The following is a 27,982-nucleotide window of genomic DNA, read 5'->3' on the forward strand; positions in this document are numbered from 1 at the left end:
AATTGCCTCTGGAAACGATCCCAAATCCTCCCTGCACACAATTCCCAAAAAAATCCACGGAAAAGAATCCCCCTCACGCTTTTCCTGCTGTTTTATCCTAAAAAATCCCCTCAGAAATCCCAAAAAAAATCTCCTCAGAAATCCCAGCCATTCCCAGCGTGACCCTCACAGTTCCCTCAGGAATTTCTCCAGGAACGATCCTAAACCACGGGCAATTCCCTCAAAATTCCATGGAAATAGAACCCCCCCTCACCCTTTTTCCTGCTGTTTTATCCCAAAAAATCCCCTCAGAAACCCCAAAATCCCCCCAAAAAATCTCCTCAGAAATCCCAAAAATTCCTGACCTGACCTCATAATTCCCTCAGGAATTTCCCAGGGAAGAATCCCAAATCCATCCCTGCACGCAATTCCCTCAAAATTCCATGGAAAAGAACCCCCCTACACCGTTTATCCTGCAATTTTACCCCAAAAAATCCCCTCAAAAATCCCATAAATCCCCTCAGAAATCCCAAAAAATTCTCCTCAGCAATCTCAAAAAATCCCCAGCCTGACCTCGCAACTCCCTCAGGAAATTCTCAGGGAACAATCCCAAATCCTTCCCCGTGAGCAGAATTCCCACAAAAATCCATGGAAATGAAGCCGCCTCACCCTTTCCCAATGTTTTATCCTAAAAAATCCCTCAGAAACCCCAAAAACCCCGCCAAAAACCCCAAAATTCTTGAGGAGTTTCTCTGGGAACAATCCCAAATCCTTCCCTGTGCGGGCAATTCCCTCAAAATTCCATGGAAAAGAACCCCCCTCACCATTTTCCCCGCTCTTTTATCCCAAAAAAATCCCCTCAAAAAACCCAAAAGCCCCTCAGAAAAAGAACCCCCCTCACCATTTTCCCGCTCTTTTATCCCAAAAAATCCCCTCAAAAACCCCAAAAGCCCCTCAGAAATCCCAACCATTCTCAACCTGAAATTGGAATTCCCTCAGGAATTGCTCAGGGAACGATCCCAAATCCAAATCCCCTCAGAAATCCCAAAAATCCCTGGCCTGACATCGCAATTTCCTCAGGAATTGCCTCTGGAAACGATCCCAAATCCTCCCTGCACACAATTCCCAAAAATATCCATGGAAAAGAACCCCCCTCACCCTTTTCCTGCTGTTTTATCCTAAAAATCCCCTCAGAAATCCCAAAAAAAATCTCCTCAGAAATCCCAAAAATTTCTGAGCTGACCTCACAATTCCCTCTGGAATTTCTCCTGCAAGGATCCTAAACCCGATCCCAAATCCCTCCCTGCTCACCCAAAACGGGCAATTCCCTCAAAATTCCATGGAAAAAAAAAAACCCTCACCCTTTTCCTGCTGTTTTATTCCAAAATTCCCCTCAGAAGCCCCAAAATTCCCCTCAGAAATCCCAAAAAATCCCCTCAGAAATCCCAGCCATTCCCAGAGTGACCTCACAATTCCCTCAGGAATTTCTCCTGCAACGATCTCAAATCCTTCCCTGTGAGCAGAATTCCCAAAAATATCCATGGAAAAGAACCCCCCTCACGCTTTTCCTGCTGTTTTACCCCAAAAAATCCCCTCAGAAATCCCTAAAAAAATCTCCTCAGAAATCCCAAAAATCCCTGGCCTGACCTCTCAATTCCCTCAGGAATTTCTCCTGCAACGATCCCAAACCCGATCCCAAATCCCTCCCTGCTCACCCAAAACGGGCAATTCCCTCAAAATTCCTTGAAAAAAAAAAACCCTCACCCTTTTCCTGCTGTTTTATCCTAAAAATCCCCTCAGAAACCCCAAAATTCCCCTCAGAAATCCCAAAAATATCCCCTCAGAAATCCCCAAAAAAATCTCCTCAGAAATCCCAAAAATTCCTGGCCTGACCTCACAATTCCCTCAGGAATTTCTCCTGCAACGATCTCAAATCCTTCCCTGTGAGCAGAATTCCCAAAAATATCCATGGAAAAGAACCCCCCTCACCCTTTTCCTGCTGTTTTATCCCAAAAAATCCCCTCAGAAATCCCAAAAATTTCTGAGCTGACCTCACAATTCCCTCACGAATTTCTCCTGCAACGATCCTAAACCCGATTCCAAATCTCTCCCTGCTCACCCAAAACGGGCAATTCCCTCACAATTCCATGGAAAAGAACCCCCCTCACGCTTTTCCTGCTTTTATCCTAAAAAATCCCCTCAGAAATCCCAAAAAAATCTCCTCAGAAATCCCAAACATTCCTGTCCTGACCTCACAATTCCCTCAGGAATTTCTCCTGCAACGATCCCAAACCCGATCCCAAAACGGGCAATTCCCTCAAAATTCCATGGGAAAAAAAACCCTCACCCTTTTCCTGCCGTTTTATCCTAAAAATCCCCTCAGAAACCCCAAAATTCCCTTCAGAAATCCCAAAAAAATCTCCTCAGAAATCCCAGCCATTCCCAGCGTGACCTCACAATTCCCTCAGGAATTTCTCCTGCAACGATCTCAAATCCTTCCCTGTGAGCAGAATTCCCTCAGAAATCCATGGAAAAGAACCCCCCTCACCCTTTTCCTGCTGTTTTATCCCAAAAAATCCCCTCAGAAATCCCAAAAATCCCTGGCCTGACCTCACAATTCCCTCAGGAATTTCTCCTGCAACGATCCCAAACCCGATCCCAAATCCCTCCCTGCTCACCCAAAACGGGCAATTCCCTCACAATTCCATGGAAATAGAAACCCCCTCACGCTTTTCCTGCTGTTTTATCCTAAAAATCCCCTCAGAAATCCCAAAAAAATCTCAGAAATCCCAGCCATTCCCAGCGTGACCTCACAATTCCCTCAGGAATTTCTCCTGCAACGATCCTAAACCCGACCCCAAATCCCTCCCTGCTCACCCAAAACGGGCAATTCCCTCACAATTCCATGGAAAAAAAAAAAAAAACCCTCACCCTTTTCCTGCTGTTTTATCCTAAAAATCCCCTCAGAAACCCCAAAATTCCCCTCAGAAATCCCAAAAAAATCCCCTCAGAAATCCCAGCCATTCCCAGAGTGACCTCACAATTCCCTCAGGAATTTCTCCTGCAACGATCTCAAATCCTTCCCTGTGAGCAGAATTCCCTCAGAAATCCATGGAAAAGAACCCCCCTCACCCTTTTCCTGCTGTTTTATCCCAAAAAATCCCCTCAGAAATCCCAAAAATCCCTGGCCTGACCTCACAATTCCCTCAGGAATTTCTCCTGCAACGATCTCAAACCCGATCCCAAATCCCTCCCTGCTCACCCAAAACGGGCAATTCCCTCACAATTCCATGGAAATAGAACCCCCCTCACCCTTTTCCTGCTGTTTTATCCCAAAATTCCCCTCAGAAACCCCAAAATTCCCCTCAGGAGCCCCAAGGCCCGGGCTCACCTCGGCACTCCGAGGCCCAGTGCCCTCTCCCGCCACACCGGAAGCAAAGATCGGCTCCGCTCCCGAACTTTTTTCTCCATTTCTGCCTCCAAACCTTGTGGGAAAAAAAACCAAAAATAAAAATAAAAAAATCCCAAAATCCCGAAATTCCAGCGGGGGAAAGGTCGGGGATTCCCAAAAATAAAAAAAACCTGGGGTTTTTACCTGTTTCCGGAGGAATTTTCCCCTCAGCGATGCGCGGGAATAGGTTTTTCTCTTCAGGTTGAGGCGGACGAAATTCCCGGCGCTCGGGGCCGCGGCTCTGAGGGGAAACGGGAGTGGAAAAGGGCGGGAACGCGGAAAGGCGGGAACGCGGAAAGGCGGGAACTCGGATTTGGGGTTTTCCGATTTTAGGGTTTTTTGGATTTTGGGGTTTTTAACTTTGGGTTTCTGGGATTTGGGGTGCGGAGCTTTGGGGTTTTCCGATTTTTGGGGTGTTTTTGGATTTTGGGGTTTTTTTTGGATTTTGGGATTTTAACTTGAAATTTCTGGGGTTTGGGATTTTTCGGATTTTGGGGTCTTTCATTTTGGGGTTTTTCCGATTTTTGGGGTTTTTTTTTGGATTTTGGGGTTTGTAACTTTGGGTTTCTGGGATTTGGGGCGCGGAGCTCTGGGGTTTTCCGATTTTTGGGGTTTTCCGATTTTTGGGGTTTTCCGATTTTTGGGGGTTTTGACTTTGGGTGTCTCGGATTTGGGCTGCGGAGCTTTGGGGTTTTCCGATTTTTGGGGTTTTCAGATTTTTGGGGATTTCCGATTTTTGGGGTTTTCCGATTTTTGGGGTTTTTTTGGATTTTTGGGGTTTTCCGATTTTTGGGGTTTTTTGACTTTGGGTGTCTCGGATTTGGGGTGCGGAGCTTTGGGGTTTTCCGAATTTTGGGGGTTTTTTTTTGGATTTTGGGGTTTTTAACTTGAAATTTCTGGGGTTTGAGGTTTTTGGGATTTTGGGGTCTTTCATTTTGGGATTCAGATTTTTGGGTTTTTTTGGATTTTGGGATTTTTGACTTTGGGTTTCTGGGATTTGGGTTGCAGAGTTTTGGGGTTTTCCGATTTTTGGGGTTTTTTTTGATTTTTGGGGTTTTTTGGATTTTGGGGTTTTTGACTTTGGGTGTCTGGGATTTGGGGTGTGGAGTTTTTGGGTTTTCCGATTTTTGGGGTTTTTTTTGATTTTTGGGGTTTCCGATTTTTGGGGTTTTCCGATTTTTGGGGTTTTTTTTTGGATTTTGGGGTTTTTGTCTTTGGGTTTCTGGGATTTGGGGTGCGGAGTTTTGGGGTTTCCGATTTTTGGGGTTTTCCGATTTTTGGGGGTTTTTTTTTTGGATTTTGGGGTTTTTGACTTTGGGTTTCTGGATTTGGGGTGCGGAGCTTTGGGGTTTTCCAATTTTGGGGTTTTTTGAATTTTGGGGTTTTTAACTTTGGGTGTCTGGGATTTGGGGTGCGGAGTTTTGGGGTTTTCTGATTTTGGGGTTTTTCCGATTTTTGGGTTTTTTTGGATTTTGGGGTTTTTAACTTGAAATTTCTGGGGTTTGAGATTTTTCAGATTTTGGGGTCTTTCATTTTGGGATTCAGATTTTGGGGTTTTTTTGGATTTTGGGATTTTTGACTTTGGGTTTCTGGGATTTGGGCTGCGGAGCTTTGGGATTTTTCCGATTTTTGGGGGTTTTTTTGGATTTTGGGGTTTTTAACTTTGGGTGTCTCGAATTTGGGGTGCGGAGCTTTGGGGTTCTCCGATTTTTGGGGTTTTTTTGGATTTTGGGATTTTAACTTGAAATTTCTGGGGTTTTTCATTTTGGGGTTTTTCCGATTTTTGGGATTTTTTTGGATTTTGGGGTTTTTGACTTTGGGTTTCTGGGATTTGGGGTGCGGAGCTTTGGGTTTTCCGATTTTTGGGGTTTTCCGATTTTTGGGGTTTTATTTGGATTTTGGGGTTTTCCGATTTTTGGGGTTTTATTTGGATTTTGGGGTTTTCCGATTTTTGGTGTTTTCCGATTTTTCGGGTTTTATTTGGATTTTGGGGTTTTCCGATTTGGGGTTTTCCGATTTTTGGGGATTTCCGATTTTTGGGGTTTTTTTGGATTTTGGGGTTTGAAACTTTGGGTGACTGGGATTTGGGGTACGGATTTTTGGGGTTTTCCGATTTTTGGGGTTTTCCGATTTTTGGGGTTTTTAACTTTGGGTGTCTCGGATTTGGGGTGCGGAGCTTTGGGGTTTTCCGATTTTTGGGGTTTTCCGATTTTTGGGGTTTTTTGACTTTGGGTGTCTGGGATTTGGGGTGCGGAGCTTTGGGGTTTTTCTGATTTTTGCGGGTTTTTTTTGGATTTTGGGGTTTTTGACTTTGGGTTTCTGGGATTTGTGGCGCGGAGCTTTGGGGTTTTTACGATTTTTGGGGTTTTTTTGGATTTTGGGATTTTTAACTTTGGGTGTCTGGATTTGGGGTGCGGAGTTTTGGGTTTTTCCGATTTTTGGGGTTTTCCGATTTTTGGGGTTTTCCGATTTTTGGGATTTTTGACTTTGGGTGTTTGGGATTTGGGCTGCGGAGCTTTGGGGTTTTTCCGATTTTTGGGGTTTTTTTTGGATTTTGGGGTTTTTAACTTGAAATTTCTGGGGTTTGGGATTTTTCGGATTTTGGGGTCCTCAATTTTTGGGGTTCTCAGGCTTTTGGGATTTTTTTGGATTTTGGAGGATTTCATTTTGGGATTTTTTTTTCGTTTTGGGGTCCTTAATTTTTGGGGGTTCTCAGGTTTTTGGGGTTTTTCAGATTTTTGGGAATTTTTCAGATTTTTGGGGTCCTCAATTTTGGGGTTCTCCGCTTTCTGGGGTGCTCTGATTTTTGGGATTTTTCTGATTTTGGGGCTTTCATTTTGGCTGTTTTGAGTTCTCAGCTTTTTAGGGATTTTTTGGATTTTGGGGCTCCCAGATTTTTGGGGTCCCTAATTTTGGGGTTTTGGGATTTTTTCTGATTCTGGGCTCTTTAATTTTTAGGATCTCCTGTGTGGAAATCTTTAATTTTGGGGGGGGGTCCCAAATGTTGAGATTCTCCAATCTTGGAAAAGCTGGGAAAAAAAGCAGGAAAAGTGGGGAAAAGCCTGGGAAAAAAGGGAGGAAAAGCTGGAAAAAAGGTGGAAAAGCAGAAAAAAGGTGGGAAAAACGGAAAAAAAGTGGGAAAAGCAGAAAATGGTGGGGAGAAAAGGCGGGAAAAAGCAGAAAAAAAGCGGGAAAAGTGGGAAAAAAAGCGGGAAAAGCCAGAAAAAAGGTGGGAAAAGCGAGATAAAGGTGGGAAAAGGTGAGAAAAAATTGAGAAAAGGCAGAAAAAAGGCAAGAAAAGTTGGGAAAAAAAGGGGGAAAAAACAGAAAAAATGGGGGAAAAAGCGGAAAAAAGGCAGGAAAAGGCGGAAAATGGTGGGGAAAAGGCAGAAAAAGGAGGGGAAAGTGGGGGAAAAGGCAGAAAAAAGGCAGGAAAACCTGGGAAAAAACCTGGAAAAAGCAGGAAAAAGGCAGAAAAAGGCAGAAAAAGGCAGGAAAAGGTGGGAAAAGGTGGGAATAGGCAGGAAAGGCGGGAAAATGTGGGAAAAGGCCGGAAAAGGTGGAAAAAGGCGGGAAAAGGCAGAAAAAGGCGGGAAGAGGCAGAAAAAGGCGGGAAAAGGCGGAAAAAGGCGGGAAACGGCGGGAAAAGTCAGGAAAAGGCGGGAAAAGGCAGAAAAAAGGCAGGAAAAGTGGGAGAAAAAGGTGGGAAAAGGCGGAAAAGGCGGGAAAAGTGGGAGAAAAAGGTGGGAAAAGGCAGAAAAAGGCGGGGAAAGGCAGGAAAAGGCGGAAAAGGCGGGAAAAGGCGGGAAAAGGCGGAAAAAGGCAGAAAAAGGCAGAAAAGGCAGAAAAAGGCAGGAAAAGGCGGGAAAAGGCGGGAAAAGGGAGAAAAAGGCGGGAAAAGGCGGGAAAGGGCAGAAAAAGGCGGGAAAAGGCAGAAAAAGGCAGGATAAGGTAGAAAAAGGCGGGAAAAGGCGGGAAAAGGCAGGAAAAGGTAGGAAAAGGCGGGAAAAGGCAGGAAAAGGTAGGAAAAGGCGGGAAAAGGCAGGAAAAGGCGGGAAAAGGCAGAAAAAGGCGGGAAAAGACGGGAAAAGGCGGGAAAAGTGGGAGAAAAAGGCGGGAAAAGGCAGGAAAGGCGGGAAAAGGCGGGAAAAGTGGGGGAAAAGGCAGAAAAAAAGGTGGAAAAACCTGGGGAAAAACCTGGAAAAAGCAGAAAAAAGGCGGGAAAACCTGGAAAAAATGTGGGAAAAAGAAGGAAAAAGGAGGGAAAACCTGGAAAAAATGCAGAAAATACCGGGAAGAAAGTCAGAAAAAGGCAGAAAAAGGCGGGAAAAGGCGGGAAAAGTGGGAGAAAAAGGCGGGAAAAGGCGGGAAAAGGCAGGAAAAGGCTGGAAAAGGCAGAAAAAGGCGGGAAAAAGGCGGGAAAAGGCGAGAAAAGCGGGAAAAGGCGGGAAAAGGTGGGAAAAGGCAGAAAAAAGGCGGGAAAAGGCAGAAAAAGGCGGAAAAAGGCGGGAAAAGGCGGGAAAAGGCAGAAAAGGGCGGGAAAAGGCGGGGAAAAGGCAGAAAAAGGCGGGATAAAAAGGCGGGAAAAGGTGGGAAAAGGCAGGAAAAGGCAGAAAAAGGCGGGAAAAGGCAGAAAAGGGTGGGAAAAGGCGGGAAAAGGCGGAAAAAGGCAGAAAAAGGCGGGAGTGGCGGCAAAAGGAAGAAAAAGGCGGGAAAAGGCGGGAAAAGCGGGACTCACCGAGCTCTGCGCGCGGCTTTGGGTTTTTCCTCCTCCTCGTCCTCGTCCTCGTCCTCGTCCTGCGGGATTTTCCCCACCGGCCCCGGCGCCTTCCCGGCTCCGCTTTGGGCTTCCTCCTCCTCCTCTTCCTCCTCCTCGTCCTCCTCCTCGTCCTCCTCCTCCTCATCCTCGTCCTCCCCGTCCCACTTCTTTCTCCGGGCAGAAATTCCGGAGAGCCTGCGGAGCTTGGCCGGGGACGCGGCGGCGCCGGCGCCGTGCCGGGGCCGTTTCCTCCCGGCGTCGTCGCCGCCGCCGCCCCCGAGGGATCCGGCGCCGGTTCCCGCCGCCGGGAAGGGCCGAGGCGTTTCCCGCCGCGGCGCTTCCTCGCAGCGCCGCAGCCAGCCGGCGTCCAGCGAGCCCAAAGTCCGGGCCACGCTCCGCCGCAGCCGCTCGGCGTCCGCGGGGAATTTGGGATTTCCGCCCCGCCAGGCCGGGACCGGCAGCTCCGGGGAGGTTTCGGGATTCTTTTCCGGCGGCTCCGCGGGCGAAGCTTCGGCGCCGAGCTCCGGGCTTTGCCGGGATTGGGGGAGACGGGGGCGCCGCAGCTCCTGGGGTTCTCCGACTTTGGGGGTTCTCCGGGGGTTTGGGGTCCTCCGAGGGGTCAGAGGCGGCTCCTGGAGGGAAAAAAATCCCAAAAAAACCCCAAAGTTTTTCTGGAATTGCAAATCCCAAATCCAAGCGGGATTTTGGGGTCCTTAATTTTGGGGGATCCCAAATTTTGGGGTTCTCCGGGGGTTTGGGGTCCTCCGAGGGGTCAGAGGCGGCTCCTGGGGGGAAAAAAACCCAAAAAAACCCCACAGTTTTTCTGGAATTGCAAATCCCAAATCCAAGCGGGGTTTTGGGGTCTCCTGGCTTTGGGGTCCTTAATTTTGGGGGATCCCAAATTTTGGGATTCTCCGGTTTTGGGATCCTCCAATTTTTGGGGTCTCTGATTTGCGGGGTCCTTAATTTTGGGGATCCCAAATTTTGGGATTCTCCGGTTTTGGGGTCTCTGATTTTTGGGTTCTCCAATTTCCGGGGCTCTGAAATTTTCGGATTCCAAATTTTGGGAATCTTCAGCTTTTGGGGTGTCTCATTTTGGGGTCTCCAATTTTTAGGGGTTCCGAATTTTGGGATTCGCCAAATTTTGGGGTCTCTGATTTTGGCATCTCAAAATTTCAGGGGTCCCAACTTTTGGGATCCAAATTTTGGGATTCTCTGAATTTTGGGGTCTCAAATTTTCAGGGGTTCCAACTTTTGGGGTCTCCGATTTTTGGGGTCTCCAAATTTTGGGGGTCCCATATTTTGGGGGGGTCCCAAATTTTGGGATTCTCCAGTTTTTGGGGTCTCTGGTTTTTAGGGTCTCAAATTTTCAGGGTCTTTAATTTGGGGGATCCCAAATTTTGGGGTTCTCTGAATTCTGCGATTCTCCAGTTTTTGGGGTCTCTGATTTTTGGTGTCTCCAACTTTTGGGGTTCTGAATTTTGGGATCCCAAATTTTGGGATGCTTCATCTTTTGGGGTCTTTAATGTTGAGGATCCCAAATTTTGGGGTTCTCTGAATTTTAGGACTCTCCCATTTCTGGGGTCTCTGATCCTGGGGTCTCAAATTTTGGGGGATCCCAAATTTTGGGGTTCTCCGGGGGTTTGGGGTCCTCCGAGGGGTCAGAGGCGGCTCCTGGAGGGAAAAAATCCCAAAAAAACCCCAAAGTTTTTCTGGAATTGCAAATCCCAAATCCAAGCGGGATTTTGGGGTCTTTAATTTTGGGGGATCCCAAATTTTGGGATTCTCCAAGTTTTAGGATCCTCCAACTTTTGGGGTCTCTGATTTGCGGGGTCTTTAATTTTGGGGGATCCCAAATTTTGGGATTCTCCGGTTTTGGGGTCTCTGATTTTTGGGTTCTCCAATTTCCGGGGCTCTGAAATTTTCGGATTCCAAATTTTGGGAATCTTCAGCTTTTGGGGTCTCCAATTTTTAGGGGTTCCGAATTTTGGGATTCTCCAAATTTTGGGGTCTCTGATTTTGGCATCTCAAAATTTCAGAGGTCCCAAATTTTGGGATTCTCTGAATTTTGGGATCTCAAATTCTCAGGGGTTCCAACTTTTGGGGTCTCCGATTTTTGGGGTCTCCAACTTTTGGGGGTCCCATATTTTGGGGGGGTTCCAAATTTTGGGATTCTCCAGTTTTTGGGGTCTCTGGTTTTTAGGGTCTCAAATTTTCAGGGTCTTTAATTTGGGGGATCCCAAATTTTGGGGTTCTCTGAATTCTGGGATTCTCCCATTTTTGGGGTCTCTGATCCTGGGGTCTCAAATTTTGGGGGATCCCAAATTTTGGGGGTTCTCCGGGGGTTTGGGGTCCTCCGAGGGGTCAGAGGCGGCTCCTGGAGGGAAAAAAATCCCAAAAAAACCCCAAAGTTTTTCTGGAATTGCAAATCCCAAATCCAACCGGGGTTTTGGGGAATCCTGGTTTTGGGGTCGTTAATTCTGGGGGATCCCAAATTTTGGGATTCTCCAATTTTTGGGCGTTCTGAGTTTGAGTTCTCCAAATTCTGGGGGTCCCTAATTTGGGGTTTTTGATTTTGGGGTCTCAGATTTTTCAGGGGTTCCAACTTTTGGGGTCTCCGATTTTAGCTTCCCTAATTTTGGGGGGGTTCCAAATTTTGGGATTCTCCAATTTTTGGGGTCCCTGATTTTTGAGCCTTCCAATTCCGGGGATCCCAAATTTTGGGCTGACAAATGCCCCAAACCCCCCCCGGAAAATCCTTTTTTCCCTTTTCCCCCGTTCCCGACCTTCCCAGTTGTTCCCAGTTTGGCTTTGAGCTTCATCCCGTAAAACTCCGCAATTCCCGCCGGGGGTTTCCCGCTCTGGCTTTTCCTGGGAATTTTCAGCGCCCGGTTCAGGTGGGAGCCCCAAAATCCCGAATCTTCCACCTGTAACGACACCAAAATCCCAAAAAAACCCCCCAAAGCTGCTCAATCCCAGGGAAAATCCCCAAAAATCTCAGCCCCAAAACCCCCAAAATTCCCAAAGGCCAAAATATCCCAGCCCAAAATCCCTCAAAATTCCCCAAATCCGCTCAATTCCCGCCCAAAATCCCAAATAACCAAAAAATCTCCCAAGTCCCAAAAACATCCCAGCCCCAAATCCCCAAAAATCCCTAAAAATCCCCAAATCTGCTCAAACACAGCCCAAAATCCCAAAAATCCCCAAATCTGCTCAATTCCAGCCCAAAATCCCCCAAATCTGCTCAATTCCAGCCTCAAAATGCCCAAATTCCCCAAAAATTCCAGCCCCAAAATCCCCAAAAAATCACAAAATTCCAGCCCAAAATCACCAAAAAATCCCAAAAATTCCTGCCCCAAAATCCCCAAAATTCCAGCCCCAAAATCCCCAAAAATCCCCAAAATCCCCAAAATCCCAGCCCCAAAATCCCCAAAAATCCCCAAAATCCCAGCCCCAAAATCCCAAAATCCCAAAATCCCAAATCCCCAAATCCCCAAAATCCCCAAAATCCCAAACCCCAAATCCCAAAATCCCAAATCCCAAATCCCAAATCCCAAAATCCCAAATCCCCAATCCCAAATCCCCAAATCCCCAAATCCCAGATCCCAAATCCCCAAATCCCAAATCCCAAAATCCCAAATCCCAAATCCCAAAATCCCAAATCCCCAAATCCCAAAATCCCCAAATCCCAAATCCTAAAATCCCAAAATCCCCAAATCCCCAATCCCCAAAATCCCAAATCCCAAAATCCCCAAATCCCCAAATCCCAAAATCCCAAATCCCAAAATCCCAAATCCCAAAAACCCCAAAATCCCAAATCCCACATCCCAAATCCCAAATCCCCAAAATCCCCAAATCCCAAATCCCAAATCCCAAAATCCCAAAATCCCAAATCCCAAAAACCCCAAAATCCCAAATCCCAAATCCCAAATCCCCAAAATCCCAAATCCCAAAAACCCCAAATCCCAAATCCCAAATCCCCAAATCCCAAATCCCCAAATCCCAAAATCCCCAAATCCCAAATCCTAAAATCCCAAAATCCCCAAATCCCCAATCCCCAAAATCCCAAATCCCCAAATCCCCAAATCCCAAATCCCAAATCCCCAAATCCCCAAATCCCAAATCCCAAAATCCCCAAATCCCAAATCCCCAAATCCCAAAATCCCAAATCCCAAATCCCCAAATCCCCAAATCCCAAATCCCCAAATCCCAAATCCCCAAATCCCCAAATCCCCAAATCCCCAAATCCCAAAATCCCAAATCCCCAAATCCCAAAATCCCAGCCCCAAAATCCCCCAAATCCCCAAAAACCCCAAAATTCCAGCCCCAAAAATCCCAAATCCCTAAATCCCCAATCCCAAAATCCCAAATCCCCAAATCCCAAAATCCCAAATCCCAAATCCCCAAATCCCAAAATCCCAAAATCCCCAAATCCCCAAATCCCAAAATCCCAAATCCCCAAATCCCCAAATCCCAAATCCCCAAATCCCCAAATCCCGAATCCCCAAATCCCAAATCCCCAAATCCAAAAATCCCAAATCCCCAAATCCCGAATCCCAAAATCCCAAATCCCCAAATCCCAAATCCCAAAATCCCCAAATCCCAAATCCCAAAATCCCAAATCCCCAAAATCCCAAAATCCTAAATCCCAAATTCCAAATCCCCAAAATCACCAAAATCCCCAAAAATCTCCAAAATCCCCAAAATCCCAAAATCCTCAAATCCCCAATCCCCAAATCCCGAATCCCCAAATCCCAAAATCCCCAAATCCCCAAAATCCCCCAAATCCCCAAAAACCCCAAAATTCCAGCCCCAAAAATCCCAAATCCCAAAATCCCCAAATCCCCAAATCCCAAAATCCCCAAATCCCAAATCCCCAAATCCCCAATCTCAAATCCCAAATCCAAAATCCCCAAAATCCCCAATCCCAAAATTCCAAATCAATCCCAAATCCCAAAATCCCAAAATCCCAAATCCCCAAATCCCCAAAATCCCAAATCCCAAAATCCCCAAAATCCCCAAATCCCAAAATCCCCAAATCCCAAATCCCAAAATCCCAAATCCCCAAAATCCCAAAATCCCCAAATCCCAAATCCCAAATCCCAAATCCCAAAATCCCCAAATCCCAAATCCCAAAATCCCCCAAATCCCAAATCCCAAAATCCCAAAATCCCCAAATCCCCAAAATCCCAAAATCCCCAAATCCCCAAAATCCCCAAATCCCAAATCCCCAAATCCCAAAATCCCAAATCCCAAAATCCCAAATCCCAAAATCCCCAAAATCCCCAAATCCCAAAAACCCCAATCCCCAAATCCCAAATCCCAAAATCCCAAATCCCAAATCCCCAAATCCCCAAAATCCCCAAAATCCCCAAATCCCAAAATCCCAAATCCCCAAATCCCAGCCCCAAAATCCCAAAATCCCCAAAATCCCCAAATCCCAAATCCCAAATCCCAAATCCCAAAATTTCAAATTCCCAAATCCCCAAAATCCCAAAATCCCAAATCCCCAAATCCCCAAATCCCAAATCCCCAAATCCCAAAATCCCCAAAATCCCCAAATCCCAAAATCCCCAAATCCCCAATCCCCAATCCCCAAATCCCCAATCCCAAATCCCAAATCCCCAAATCCCCAAAATTCCCAAATCCCCAAAATCCCAAATCCCAAATCCCAAAATCCCCAAGTCCCAAAATCCCAAATCCCAAAATCCCAAATCCCAAATCCCCAAATCCCCAAATCCCAAATCCCCAAATCCCAAAATCCCCAAAATCCCCAAATCCCAAAATCCCCAAATCCCCAATCCCCAATCCCCAAATCCCCAATCCCAAATCCCAAAATCCCAAATCCCAAAATCCCAAATCCCAAATCCCCAGCCCTTGCCGCGGTGGCGTCGTGGCTGTGGCACCTCTGTGGGGTCGGGCGTTTCCGGCGTTTCCGGCGTTTTCGTTTCCGGCGTTTTCGTTTCCAGCGTTTTCGTTTCCGGCGTTTCCAGCGTTTTCGTTTCCGGCGTTTTCGATTCCGGCGTTTCCGGCGTTTCTGGCGTTTGGGGATTCGCCGCCGCTCCCGAGGTTTTCTGCCGACGCTTCAGCGCCCGGAACTCGCGGTACAGAGCTGGGAAAGGGCAAATCGGGAATTGGGGATATTTGGGAATTCCGCGGAAATCTGGGGGAAATTGGGGAATTTTGGGGGAAATTTGGGGATTTTGGGGGAAATTTGGGAATTTTGGAGGGATTTTCAGGAGAATTGTGGCAATTTTGAGGGGAAATTTAGGGAAAATTTGGGAATTTGGGGGAAACTTTGGGAATTTGGGGGGAATTTGGGGCGAAATTTGGGAATTTTGGGGGAAATTTGGGAATTTTGGGGGAAAATTTAGGAATTCTGTGGAAAAATTTGGGAATTTTGGGGAAATTTTTGGGGGAAATGTGGGAATTTTGAGGGAATATTTGGGAATTTTGGGGGGAAAGTTGGGAATTTTGGAGGGATTTTCAGGGGAATTTTTGGGAGAATTTTGGGGGGAATTTTGGGGGAAATTTGGGAATTGTGGGGAAAAATTTGGGAATTTTGGGGAAATTTTGGCAGAAATTTGGGAATTTTGACGGGATTTTAGGGGAAAATTTGAGGAATTTAAGGGAAGTTTTGGGATTTTTGGGGAAATTTTGGGGGAAATTTGGAGATTTTGGGGAATTTTTGGGGGAAATCTGGGAATTTGGGTCGATTTTAAGGGAAATTTGGGGAAATTTTGGCAGAAATTTGGAGATTTTGGGGAAAATGTGGAGATTTTGGAGGGATTTTCAGGGGAATTGTGGCAATTTTGAGGGGAAATTTGGAGATTTTGGGGAAATTTTGGGGGAAATGTTGGGATTTTGGGGAAATTTGGGAATTTTGGGGAAATTTTGGGGGGAAATGTTGGGATTTTGAGGAAATTTGGGAATTTTGGGGAAATTTCAGGGGAGATTTGGGGAATTCAGGGAAATTTTGGGGGAAATTTTCGCAGAAATGTGGAGATTTAGGGGGAATTTTTGGGGAAATCTGGGAATTTGGGGGATTTTAGGGGAAATTTTGGCAGAAATTTGGGAATTTTGGGGGGAAATTTGGGAATTCTGGGGAAAATTGGGAATTTTGGGGTGAAATTTGGGAATTTTGGGGAAAATTTGGGAAATCTGGGGAAAAATTTGGGAATTTTGGGAGGAAATGTGGGAATTTTGAGGGAATATTTGGGAATTTTGGGGGGAAATTTGGGGATTTTGGGGGATTTGGGGGAAAATTTGGGAATTTTGGGGAAAATTTGGGAATTTTGGAGGGATTTTCAGGGGAAATTTGGGGGGAAATTGGGGAAAATTTGGGAATTTTGGAGCAAATCTAAGAATTGGGGGGTTGTGGGGAAAATTTGGGGATTATGACGGAAATTTGGGAATTTTGGGGGAAATTTTGGCAGAAATTTGGGAATTGTGGGGAAAAATTTTGGGAATTTTGGAGGAATTTTGGGAATTTTGGGGGGATTTTAGGGGAAAATTTGGGAATTTGGGGGGAATTTGGGGATTTTTGGGGAAATTTTGGCAGAAATTTGGGAATTTTAGGGGAAAATTTGGAGATTTGGGGGAAATTTGGGAATTCTGGGGAAATTTGGGGACTTTGGGGTAAAACAGGGTGATTTAGGGGAAATTTTGGGAGAAAAATTTGTGGATTTTGAGGGAAATTTTGAAGGAAAATTTTGGAATTTGAGTAATTTTGGGTAAAATTGGGGGATTTGGGGGGATTTTGGGAAAAATTTGTGGATTTTAGGGGGAATTTTGGGGGGAAATTTGGGGATTTTGGGGGGAATTTGGGGATTTTTGGGTAAAATTGGGGGATTTGGAGGGAAAATTTGGGGATTTTGAGGGATATTTTGGGGGAAAATTGGGAATTTTGGAGGGAATTTGGGGGAAATTTGGGTATTTTGGGGGAAATTTGGGGTTTCTTTGTAAAACTGGGGGATTTGGAGGAAATTTGGGGATTTTTGAAGAAATTGAGAATTTTGGGAGAAATTTTGGGATTTAATGGAAAAATGCAGGAAAGAATTGAGAATTTTGGTGGAATTTTGGGAATTTTGAGGAACAATATGAGAAAAAATTGGGAATTTTAGGGGAAAATACGGGGGGAATTTGGGAATTTTGGAGGGATTTTTGAGGGGACTTTGTGGAAATTTGGGAATTTTGGGGGAAATTTAGGGATTTTGGAGGAAAATTTGGGGATTTTGAAGGAAAAGTTGGGAATTTGGGGGGAAATCTGGGGTAAAATTTGGGAATTTTGGGGCAAAATTGGGGATTTGGGGAGGAAATTTGGGGATTTTGGAGGGATCTTGGGGGAAATTTGGGGGAAATCTGGGAATTTTAGGGGGAAACTTGGGAATTGTTGATGGATTTTGGGGGAAATTTGGGGACTTTGGAGTAAATTTGTGGATTTTGGGTGAAATTTTGGGGATTTTGGGGAACTCACTCCGGGTTTCCTCTGGAGCTTCCTCGATGTCGGCCTGGAAGGGAAAAAAAAATCCCAAAAAACGAGAAAATTCCCAACAAGGAACTCCTTGATCTGAGCCCACCCCAAAATCCCCCCAGGCACCCCCAAAAACGGCCTCAAATATTCTGGGGACACCCCAGAAATCCCATAAACCAAAAAATCCCTCTCCAGGGACCCCAAAGACCCCAAAACCACCCCGAGGTCACCCCAAAAAAATCCCAGGATCCCCCTAAACCAACTCCACCCACACAAGGGATCCCCAAAACCACCCCAAAGACCCCAAAACCACCCCGAGGTCACCCCAAAAAACCCCAGGATCCCCCTAAACCAACTCCACCCACTCCAGAAAACCCCAAAACCACCCCGAAGACCCCAAAACCACCCAATGACCCCAAAAACCCTGAGGACCCCCCTAAACCAACCCCAAAAACCCCAAACCAGCCCAAAGACACCCCAAAAACACCAGGATCCCCCTAAACCAACTCCACCCACTCCAGAAAACCCCAAAACCAACCAAAATACCCCAAAACCTCCCCAAAGACCCCAAAACCTCCCCAAAGTCACCCCAAAAAAATCCCAGGATCTGCCTAAACCAACTCCACCCACACAAGGGATCCCCAAAACCACCCCAAGGACCTCCTCAGACCCTAAAAACACCCCAAAGACCCCAAAACCGTCCCAAAGACACCCCAAAACCCCAGGATCCCCCTAAACCAACTCCCCCCACTCCAGAAAACCCCAAAACCACCCAATGACCCCAAAAACCCTGAGAACCCCCCTAAACCAACCCCCAAAACCCCAAACCAGCCCAAAGACACCCCAAAAACACCAGGATCCCCCTAAACCAACTCCCCCCACTCCAGAAAACCCCAAAACCAGCCCAAGGACCCCAAAACCTCCCCAAAGACCCCAAAACCTCCCCAAAGTCACCCCAAAAAACCCAGGATCCGCCTAAACCAACTCCCCCCACTCCAGGGACCCCCTAAACCACCCCAAGGACCCCCTCAGATCCTAAAAACACCCCAAAGACCCCAAAACCTCCCCAAAGTCACCCCAAAAAAGCCCAGGATCCCCCTAAACCAGCTCCCCCCACTCCAGAAAACCCCAAAACCAGCCCAAGGACCCCAAAACCTCCCCAAAGACCCCAAAATCTCCCCAAAGTCACCCCAAAAAACCCCAGGATCCGCCTAAACCAACTCCACCCACACAAGGGATCCCCAAAACCACCCCGAAGCCCCCAAAACCACCCAATGACCCCAAAAACCCTGAGGACCCCCCTAAACCAACCCCAAAAACCCCAAACCAGCCCAAATACACCCCCAAAACCCCAGGATCCCCCTAAACCAACTCCCCCCACTCCAGAAAACCCCAAAACCAACCAAAATACCCCAAAACCTCCCCCAAAGACCCCAAAACCTCCCCAAAGTCACCCCAAAAAAGCCCAGGATCCCCCTAAACCAACTCCCCCCACTCCAGGGACCCCCTAAACCATCCCAAGGACCCCCTCAGACCCTAAAAACACCCCAAAGACCCCAAAACCGTCCCAAAGACACCCCAAAACCACCAGGATCCTCCTAAACCAACTCCCCCCACTCCAGAAAACCCCAAAACCAGCCCAAGGACCCCAAAACCAGCTTGCCCCCAATTCCCGGGGTTCCCCTTATGAATTCCCCCCTCACGGATTCCCCTCTCACAGATTCCTCCCTCAAGAATTCTCCCCTCAGGAATTCTCCCCTCACGGATTTCCCCCTCAGGAATTCTCCCCTCACGGATTCTCCCCTCCCGGATTTCCCCCCTCAGGAATTCTCCCCTCAGGGATTCCCCTCTCAGGAATTCTCCCCTCAAGAATTCTCCCCTCAGGAATTCCCCCCTAAGGGATTCCCCCCTCAGGAATTCTCCCCTCACGGATTCCCCCCTCAGGAATTCTCCCCTCAGGCATTCCCCCCTCAAGAATTCTCCCCTCACGGATTCCCCCCTCACGGATTCCCCCCTCAGGAATTCTCCCCTCACGGATTCCCCCCTCAGGAATTTCCCCCCTCACGGATTCCCCCCTCAGGGATTCCCCCCTCAGGAATTCTCCCCTCAGGAATTCTCCCCTCACGGATTCCCCCCTCAGGAATTCTCCCCTCAGGGATTCCCCCTCAAGAATTCTCCCCTCACGGATTCCCCCTCACGGATTCCCCCCTCAGGAATTCTCCCCTCAGGAATTCTCCCCTCACGGATTCCCCCCTCAGGAATTCTCCCCTCAGGAATTCTCCCCTCACGGATTCCCCCCTCAGGAATTCTCCCCTCAGGGATTCCCCCTCAAGAATTCTCCCCTCACGGATTCCCCCTCACGGATTCCCCCCTCAGGAATTCTCCCCTCAGGAATTCTCCCCTCACGGATTCTCCCCTCAGGAATTCCCCCCTCAGGAATTCCCCCCTCAGGAGTTCTCCCCTCACGGATTCTCCCCTCAGGAATTCCCCCCTCACGGATTCTCCCCTCACGGATTCCTCCCTCAGGAATTCTCCCCTCACGGATTCCTCCCTCAGGAATTCTCCCCTCAAGAATTCTCCCCTCACGTATTCCCCCTCACGGATTCCCCCCTCAGGAATTTCCCCCCTCACGGATTCCCCCCTCAGGAATTCTCCCCTCACGGATTCTCCCCTCAAGAATTCCCCCCTCAGGAATTCTCCCCTCACGGATTCTCCCCTCAGGCATTCCCCCCTCAGGAATTCTCCCCTCACGGATTCCCCCCTCAGGAATTCTCCCCTCAGGAATTCTCCCCTCACGGATTCTCCCCTCACGGATTCCCCCTCAGGAATTCTCCCCTCACGGATTCTCCCCTCAGGAATTCTCCCCTCAGGAGTTCTCCCCTCACGGATTCTCCCCTCAGGAATTCCCCCCTCACGGATTCTCCCCTCACGGATTCCCCCTCACGGATTCCCCCCTCAGGAATTCCCGCCGCGGCCCCTCAGGAGGACCTGGGTGGGTTTGCGGCGCCGCTCCCGCAGGAATTCCGCTTCCCAGCGCTTCAGCAGCACCTTCAGCTCCTGCAGCCGCTCCATGGCCGCGGGACCGGGACCGGGATCGGGATCGGGACCGGGGATCGGGGTTTGGGATCGGGGTTTGGGATCGGGGATCCCAAAGTCGCCTCAGAGCGAACCTCCCGCTCCCGCCAAGCGCCAGCCAATAGAAAGGCAGGGGTTAATGATTGACAGCAAAAAGAACCAATGGGAATGCGATATCTAAAAGCGCCCGCCCATCTCGCCTTAAGCCAATGAGAATAAAAGAAAACTGACAGACAGATGACACAGCCAGTTAGAAAAAAGGTATCCGCCCCTAAGGCGGGTTTCTCTCGCTGATTGGTCGCCACGACTAGCAGACACGGAAGTGGAGCTGCCGTACGGGCAGGGACCGGCGGGGGCTGCGGGCGGGCGGTGAGTGGGGGGCGCCATGTTGGGGGGGGCGCTTTTTGGGGATCCGTGAGGGGATTTTGGGATCATTTGGGGATCCCTGAGAGGATTTTGGGATCATTTGGGGATCCCTGAGGGGATTTGGGGATCATTTGGGGATCCGTGAGGGGATTTTGGGATCATTTGGGGATCCCTGAGGGGAGCTTGGAATCATCTGGGGATCCCTGAGAGGATTTTGGGATCATTTGGGGATCCCTGAGGGGATTTTGGGATCATCTGGGGATCCCTGAGGGGAGCTTGGGATCATTTGGGGATCCCTGAGGGGATTTTGGGATCATTTGGGGATCCCTGAGGGGAGCTTGGGATCATTTGGGGATCCCTGAGAGGATTTTGGGATCATTTGGGGATCCCTGAGGGGATTTTGGGATCATCTGGGGATCCCTGAGGGGATTTTGGGATCATTTGGGGATCCCTGAGGGGAGCTTGGGATCATTTGGGGATCCCTGAGGGGATTTGGGGATCATTTGGGGATCCCTGAGGGGATTTTGGGATCATTTGGGGATCCCTGAGGGGATTTTGGGATCATTTGGGGATCCCTGAGGGGATTTTGGGATCACTTGGGGATGCCTGAGGGGATTTTGGGATCATTTGGGGATCCCTGAGGGGAGCTTGGAATCATCTGGGGATCCCTGAGGGGAGCTTGGGATCATTTGGGGATCCCTGAGGGGATTTTGGGATCATTTGGGGATCCGTGAGGGGATTTTGGGATCATTTGGGGAGCCCTGAGGGGATTTTGGGATCATTTGGGGATCCCTGAGGGGAGCTTGGGATCATTTGGGGATCCCTGAGGGGATTTTGGGATCATTTGGGGAGCCCTGAGTGGATTTTGGAATTATTTGGGGATCCGTGAGGGGATTTTGGGATCATTTGAGGGTCCCTGAGGGGATTTTGGGATCATTTGGGGATCCCTGAGGGGATTTTGGGATCATCTGGGGATCCCTGAGGGGACTTTGGGATCATTTGGGGATCCCTGAGGGGAGCTTGGAATCATTTGGGGATCCCTGAGGGGATTTTGGGATCATTTGGGGATCCCTGAGGGGATTTTGGGATCACTTGAGGGTCCCTGAGGGGATTTTGGGATCATTTGGGGATCCCTGAGGGGATTTTGGGATCACTTGAGGGTCCCTGTGGGAATCTCCGCATCCCGGGGAGGATTTTGGGATCCCTGTGGGAATCTCCACATCCCGGGGAGGATTTTGGGATCGCGGTGGGAATCTCCACATCCCGGGGAGGATTTTGGGATCCCTGTGGGAATCTCCACATCCTGGGGAGGATTTTGGGATCTTTGTGGGAATCTCCACATCCCCGGGAGGATTTTGGGATCGCGGTGGGAATTCTCACATCCTGGGGAGGATTTTGGAATCCCTGTGGGAATCTCCACATCCCCGGGAGGATTTTGGGATCCCGGTGGAAATTCCAGCATCCCCGGGAGGATTTTGGGATCGCGGTGGGAATCTCCACATCCCGGGGAGGATTTTGGGTGGGAATCTCCACATCCCCGGGAGGATTTTGGGTGGGAATCTCCACATCCCGGAAGGATTTCGGGATCCCGGTGGGAATCTCCACATCCCGGGGAGGATTTTGGGATCCCTGTGGGAATCTCCACATCCCGGGGAGGATTTTGGGATCCCGGTGGGAATCTCCACATCCCGGGGAGGATTTTGGGATCCCTGTGGGAATCTCCACATCCCGGGGAGGATTTTGGGTGGGAATTTCCACATCCCCAGGAGGATTTTGGGAGGGAATCTCCACATCCCGGGGAGGATTTTGGGATCGTGGTGGGAATCTCCACATCCTGGGGAGGATTTTGGGATCCCTGTGGGAATCTCCACATCCCGGGGAGGATTTTGGGATCCCTGTGGGAATCTCCACATCCTGGGGAGGATTTTGGGATCCCTGTGGGAATCTCCACATCCCGGGGAGGATTTTGGGATCGCTGTGGGAATCTCCACATCCCCAGGAGGATTTTGGGTGGGAATCTCCACATCCCGGGAGGATTTTGGAATCCCTGTGGGAATTCCCGCATCCCGGGGAGGATTTTGGGTGGGAATCTCCACATCCCGGAGAGGATTTTGGGATCGCGGTGGGAATCTCCACATCCCGGGGAGGATTTTGGGATCGCGGTGGGAATCTCCACATCCCGGGAGGATTTTGGGTGGGAATCTCCACATCCCGGAAGGATTTCGGGATCCCGGTGGGAATCTCCACATCCCGGGAGGATTTTGGGAGGGAATCTCCACATCCCGGGGAGGATTTTTGTGGGAATCTCCACATCCTGGGGAGAATTTTGGGATCCCTGTGGGATCTCCACATCCCGGGGAGGATTTTGGGATCTTTGTGGGATCTCCACATCCCCGGGAGGATTTTGGGATCCCTGTGGGAATCTCCACATCCCGGGGAGGATTTTGGGATCCCTGTGGGAATCTCCACATCCCGGGGAGGATTTTGGGATCCCTGTGGGAATCTCCGCATCCCCGGGAGGATTTTGGGATCGCGGTGGGAATCTCCACATCCCGGGGAGGATTTTGGGATCGCGGTGGGAATCTCCACATCCTGGGGAGGATTTTGGGATCGCGGTGGGAATCTCCACATCCCCAGGAGGATTTTGGGTGGGAATCTCCACACCCCGGGGAGGATTTTGGGATCACGGTGGGAATCTCCACATCCCCGGGGAAGATTTTTGTGGGAATCTCCACATCCTGGGGAGGATTTTGGGTGGGAATCTCCACATCCTCGGGAGGATTTTGGGATCGCGGTGGGAATTCCCCTCACAAGGCGCGGCCGCCATCTTCCCGGGCTTGAGGTCGCCCTGGGATCCTTGGGTTCTCCATCATCCCAAACGTCTCCATCATCCCCTCAGCCCCCCAAACCCCGCCATGGATTCCCTCCTCTTCCTCTGCGCCCGCCGCGTCGTCGCCCACCGCCCTCTGCCCGCCCTTCCCGCCCACCTCCAGCCCGTCCTCTTCCAAGCGGCGTTCCTGGACGGAAGACCCCTGGTCCTGCGCGATTTGGTGGCCGCGTGGCCGTTCCCGGTGCTCAACTTCCAGCGCCTCGTGGGGCGCCAGGAGCTGCTCCGGGACCATCCCTGCAAGCTCTGCGTCCAGGCCGTCATCCTGGCCGTGGTGGCGCAGCTCCGGCGGCAGCTGGAGGAGCCCGGCCACCATTCCAGGTGGGTTCTTGGCGACTCGGCGATGGTGGCGACCTCCGTTCCTCCGGTTCCTCCATCGCTTTTGGTGGTTCCATCTCGGTTTTGGGGGTTTCTTCTCGGTTTTGATGGTTCCTTCCCATTTCCGATGGTTTCATCCCATTCTTGGTGGGTTTCTTCTTGGTTTTGATGGTTCCTTCCCATTTCTGATGGTTTCATCCCATTCTTGGTGGGTTTCTTCTTGGTTTTGATGGTTCCTTCCCATTTCCGATGGTTTCATCCCATTTCTGAGGGTTTCCTCTCATTTTTTGATGCTTCTCTTCCATTTTTCATGGTTCCTTCCCATTTCTGGTGGTTTCATCCCATATTTGATGATTTCTTCTTGGTTTTGATGGTTTCATCCCATTTTGATGGTTTCTTTTCATTTCTGATGGTTTCTTCTCGTTTTTTGATGGTTCCTTCCCATTTCTGATGGTTTCCTCCCATTTTTGATGGTTCCTTCCCATTTCTGATCATTTCATCCCATTCTTGGTGGGTTTCTTCTTGGTTTTGATGGTTTCTTCCCATTTCTGATGGTTTCATCCCATGTTTGATGGTTTGTTCTTGGTTTTGATGGTTTCATCCCATTTTGATGGTTTCTTCTCATTTTTTGATGGTTCCTTCCCATTTCTGATGGTTTCATCCCATTCTTGGTGGGTTTCTTCTTGGTTTTGATGGTTTCTTCCCATTTCTGATGATTTCATCCCATGTTTGATGGTTTCCTCCCATTTTTCATGGTTCCCTCCCATTTTTCATGGTTCCTTCCCATTTCCGATGGTTTCATCCCATTTTTGATGAGTTTCTTCTCATTTTTTGATGGTTTCTTACCATTTTTGATGGTTTCTTCCTGTTTTTGATTGTTTCATCTAATTTTTGATGGTTTCTTCTTGGTTCTGATCATTTCTGCCCATTTTTGATGGTTCCTTCCCGTTTTTGATTGTTCCTTCTTACTTTGGTTGATTTCTTCCCATTTCTGATGGTTTCCACCCACTTTTTGATGGCATCTTCCAGTTTTTGATGGTTTCCTCACATTTTTGATGGTTCTTTACCATTTTTGATGTTTTTTTCCGTTTGTTTTTGATGGCCCCTTCCAGTTTTTGATGGTTCCTTGCCATTTTTGATGGTTCCTTCCCATTTTTGATGGTTCCTTATTAGTTTTGATGGTATCTTCCCGTTTTTGATGGTTTCCTCCAGTTTTTGGTGGTTTCCTCCCATTTGTTGGTGGTTCTTTCCCATTCTGGATGATTTTTTTGTTGTTTTAGATGGTTCCCAATTTTGATCGTTTCCTCCCATTTTTGATGATTTCTTTCCTCCTGTTTTTGATGGTTTCTTCCCATTATTCACGGCTTCCTCCCATTTTTTGACGGCTTTTTTCCAATTTCTGATGGTTCTTTCCCATCGTTGATGGTTTCTTACCATTTTTGATGGTTTCTTCCTGCTTTTGACGGTTCTTTCCCATTTTTGATGGTTCCATCCCACTTTTAATGGTTTCCTCCTGTTTTTCCAGCCTACGTGTTCTAGACATGACCGGGCTCCCGGATTCAGCGTCCGGCCGTGCTCCGGACGGGATGAGCGTCTGGTCCGGCACGGTGGCTTTGGCCAAGGCTTGCGTGGAGGTGTCCAAGCACCAGCGGGAATTCCAGAGGCGCGGATCCAAGCGGCACAAAGGCCGCTCCGGAGCCGCCATTGCCGCGGCCGCTCCGCAGCCCCCGGGCGTGGACGTCCACGCCGACCTGTTCGTCAACGGAACGTCCTACGGGATCCTGCGCGACGCCCTCCAGAGCGGATCCGCCAGCCCGCTGCGCCTCAAGTGCCGTGAATTCCAAGCGGAGGAACTCTCGGCCTCCGGGATCGTGGCTTTGTTGGAATCCTTGGATCCGTCCTTCGTGCGGAGGGTGGATCTGCGCTTCAACAACCTGGGATTGACCGGGCTCTCGGTGATCCTGCCGCACCTCTCGCGCTTCCCGGAGCTGCGCAGCCTCAAGCTCCAGTACAGCAACGTGGACGTGCGGCGCCCGACGCCGGAATCGGCCATCGGAATCCGGTGCCTGGCCGGGCAGCTGGGAATGCTGCCCAGCCTCCGCGAGCTCAACCTGGGATCCTCCCGGCTCTCCGGGAATCTGCGCCAGATCCTCTGGTGAGTTCCCCACGGAGCAGGGCTCGGCCGGGCCCTTCCCGTGCCCCGCGGGGATTCCCAAGGGTTGGGGATCCTGGGGGTCTTTTCCAGCCTGAATGTTCCCGTGCTTCCGGGATTTCATGATCCCGATGTTGCCATGATTCCGTTATCCCAGTAGTTTGTAATTCAGTGATTCCATTTTCCCGTAATTCCATGATCCCAGGATTCTCAAAAGCTGAACTTGACGATCTTGGAAGTCTTTTCCAATCTTCGTGGCCCCGTGATTCCAGAATTTTATTTTCCCAATATTCTCATGATCCCACGATTCTGTTATCCTGACAGTTTATGACTCAACGATTCCATGATCCCATAATTCCACGATCCCGTAATTCCAGGAGTCTCAAAGGTTAGGCTCAATGGTCTTGGATGTCTTTCCCAAGCTGAGAGATCCCATGACTCCAGGATTTCATTATCCCAATATTCCCATGATTCCTTTATCCCAATAGTTCGTGACTCAGTGATTCCATTATCCCAGAATTCTATGATCCCAGAATTCTGTGATTCCAAGATTCTCAAAGGCTGAACTTGACAATCTTGGAGGTGTTTCCCAACCTCAGTGATCCCATCATTCCTTTTTCCATGATTCCCAAGGTTTGGGCTCGATGGTCTTGGAGATCTTTTCCAACCTTAATGATCCCAGGTTCCCAGGATCCCATAATCCCAATAGTCCGTGACTCCATGATTCCATAACTCTGCGATTTTGTAGCTCCTTGATCCCATAACTCCTTGATTCCAGGATTCCCAAAGGTTGGACTTGATCATCTTGAAGTCTTTTCCAACTTCAATGGCTCCATGACCTCGTAACTCCATGATCCCCTAATTTCACGACTCCCTGATCCCAGAATCCCAATAGCCCATGATTCCATAATTCCATAACTCCATGATCCCAAGACCCCAGAACTCCACAATTCCACAATTCCCTGGCTCCACGACCCCAAAATTCCCTGGTTCTCAAAGGTACAACCTGACGTTCTTGGAGATCTTTCCCAACCTCAGCCATCCCATGATTCCATGATCCCGTGACCACGTAACTCCATGACCCCATAATCTCATGGATCCATCATTCCGTAACTCCGTGATCCTCAAATGTCAAACCTGATGGTCTTGGAGACCTTTCCCAACCTGAATCATTCCATAATTCCGTGACCCCATCATTCCAAAACCCCAGGATTTTCAGAGGTTGAACGTGATGTTCTTGCAGCACTTCCCCAACCTCAGTCATTCCACAATTCCATGGCTCCGTGATCCCATCATTCCATGATTTTCAAACCTTGACCTCGATGCTCTTGGAGACCTTTCCCAACCCCAGCCATTCCCTAACTCCATGATCCCATCATTCCAAAACTCCAGGATTTTCAGGGGTCAAACCCGATCTTCTTGGAGCTTTTTCAGAACTTCAGCCTTTCCACATCTCCGTGGCTCCTCTAATTCCATTATTTTCAAACCTTGAGCTTGATGGTCTTGGAGATCTTTCCCAATCTCAGCCATTCCATAACTCCATGATTCCAAGACCACGTAACTCCATGACCCCATAATCTCATGGATCCATAACTCCGTAACTCCGTGATCCTCAAATGTCAAACCTGATGGTCTTGGAGACCTTTCCCAACCTGAATCATTCCATAATTCCGTGATCCCATCATTCCAAAACCCCAGGATTCTCAGGGGTCAAACCCGATCTTCTTGGAGCTCTTTCCCAACATCTCCCCCATCCCACGATCGCACGGATGCAACCCCAGCTCTCATTCCCCCGCGTTTCCCCCCCGAATCCCAACGTTCCCAGCTGCCACAAATCCTCCCTGGGGCCTCACCTCTCCCTTTTCCCTCCCGCCAGCGACCTCCAGGCTCCGTTGGAAAGCTTGGAATTGGCCTTCTGCTCCCTCGTTCCCGCCGACCTCGCCTTCCTCTCCCAAAGCTTCCACGCTCCGGCCCTCAAAAGGTTGGATCTGAGCGGCCACGACTTCTCCCAAGGCCTCCTGGAGCCGCTGCGGCTGCTCCTGGAGGAAACCTCGGCCTCGCTGCTGCACCTGGATCTCATGGAATGCCGCATGGCCGACTCCCACCTGGACGCGCTGCTGCCGACGCTGCGGCGCTGCTCCCGCCTGCGCTTCCTGGGACTCTACGGCAATTCCCTGTCCACGGCCGCGCTCAAGGATCTGCTCCAGAAAACCTTGGAGCTGCCGGATCTCCACCTGGTCGTGTATCCCTTCCCCATGGATTGCTACAAGCCGGAGCCGCCGTTGGAATCCGGTTGGAATTTTGAGGAACCCGTGGATGAGGAACTTCTGGCGGCGGCCAACGCCGAGTTCTCCCTAATGTTGGCCAATTCCGGGAGAACCGACCTCGTCTGGACTTCCAACCCCTACGGCCACGGAACCCTGGACTACTTCTCCTTGTGATTTGGGAAAAGCTCGGAGCCTCCGGCGCGGAAAAGCGCCGCCGCCGCCTTCCCAAAATCCGGGCGTTCTCCGCCTCGTCCC

The 27,982-nt window shown here is 49.2% G+C and overlaps 2 protein-coding genes across 2 annotated transcripts; one reads left to right on the forward strand and one right to left on the reverse strand.

Moving 5' to 3' along the window:
* Nucleotides 1-8,164: 8,164 nt before the first annotated feature.
* LOC137466107 (ATP-dependent DNA helicase Q4-like) lies at nt 8,165-19,734 on the reverse strand. Its single transcript, XM_068178004.1, has 4 exons — nt 19,651-19,734; nt 16,666-16,699; nt 14,096-14,301; nt 8,165-8,821 (listed from the first exon to the last, which is right to left on the reverse strand). The coding sequence occupies exons 1-4, from the start codon at nt 19,732-19,734 to the stop codon at nt 8,165-8,167; spliced, it is 981 nt and encodes a 326-aa protein (XP_068034105.1).
* Nucleotides 19,735-23,003: 3,269 nt separating this feature from the next.
* LOC137466111 (leucine-rich repeat-containing protein 14-like) lies at nt 23,004-27,901 on the forward strand. Its single transcript, XM_068178008.1, has 3 exons — nt 23,004-23,311; nt 24,834-25,463; nt 27,337-27,901. Exons 1-3 carry the CDS (start codon nt 23,019-23,021, stop codon nt 27,899-27,901), a joined length of 1,488 nt encoding a protein of 495 aa, XP_068034109.1. The 5' UTR covers nt 23,004-23,018.
* The last annotated feature ends 81 nt before the right edge of the window (nt 27,902-27,982 follow it).

This window comes from Anomalospiza imberbis, unplaced genomic scaffold, assembly GCF_031753505.1.
Source record: "Anomalospiza imberbis isolate Cuckoo-Finch-1a 21T00152 unplaced genomic scaffold, ASM3175350v1 scaffold_141, whole genome shotgun sequence".
NCBI lineage: Eukaryota > Metazoa > Chordata > Aves > Passeriformes > Viduidae > Anomalospiza > Anomalospiza imberbis.

Coding starts and splice junctions, on each gene's coding strand:
- LOC137466111 (XM_068178008.1), top strand. CDS start 23,019: ATGGATTCCCTCCTCTTCCTCTGCGCCCGCCGCGTCGTCGCCCACCGC. Junction 23,312..24,833: donor GAGCCCGGCCACCATTCCAG/GTGGGTTCTTGG, acceptor CTGTTTTTCCAG/CCTACGTGTTCTAGACATGA. Junction 25,464..27,336: donor AATCTGCGCCAGATCCTCTG/GTGAGTTCCCCA, acceptor CCCTCCCGCCAG/CGACCTCCAGGCTCCGTTGG.
- LOC137466107 (XM_068178004.1), bottom strand. CDS start 19,734: ATGGAGCGGCTGCAGGAGCTGAAGGTGCTGCTGAAGCGCTGGGAAGCG. Junction 16,700..19,650: donor GGCGCCGCAAACCCACCCAG/GTCCTCCTGAGG, acceptor TTTCCCTTCCAG/GCCGACATCGAGGAAGCTCC. Junction 8,822..14,095: donor AAACGCCCGACCCCACAGAG/GTGCCACAGCCA, acceptor TTTTCCCTCCAG/GAGCCGCCTCTGACCCCTCG.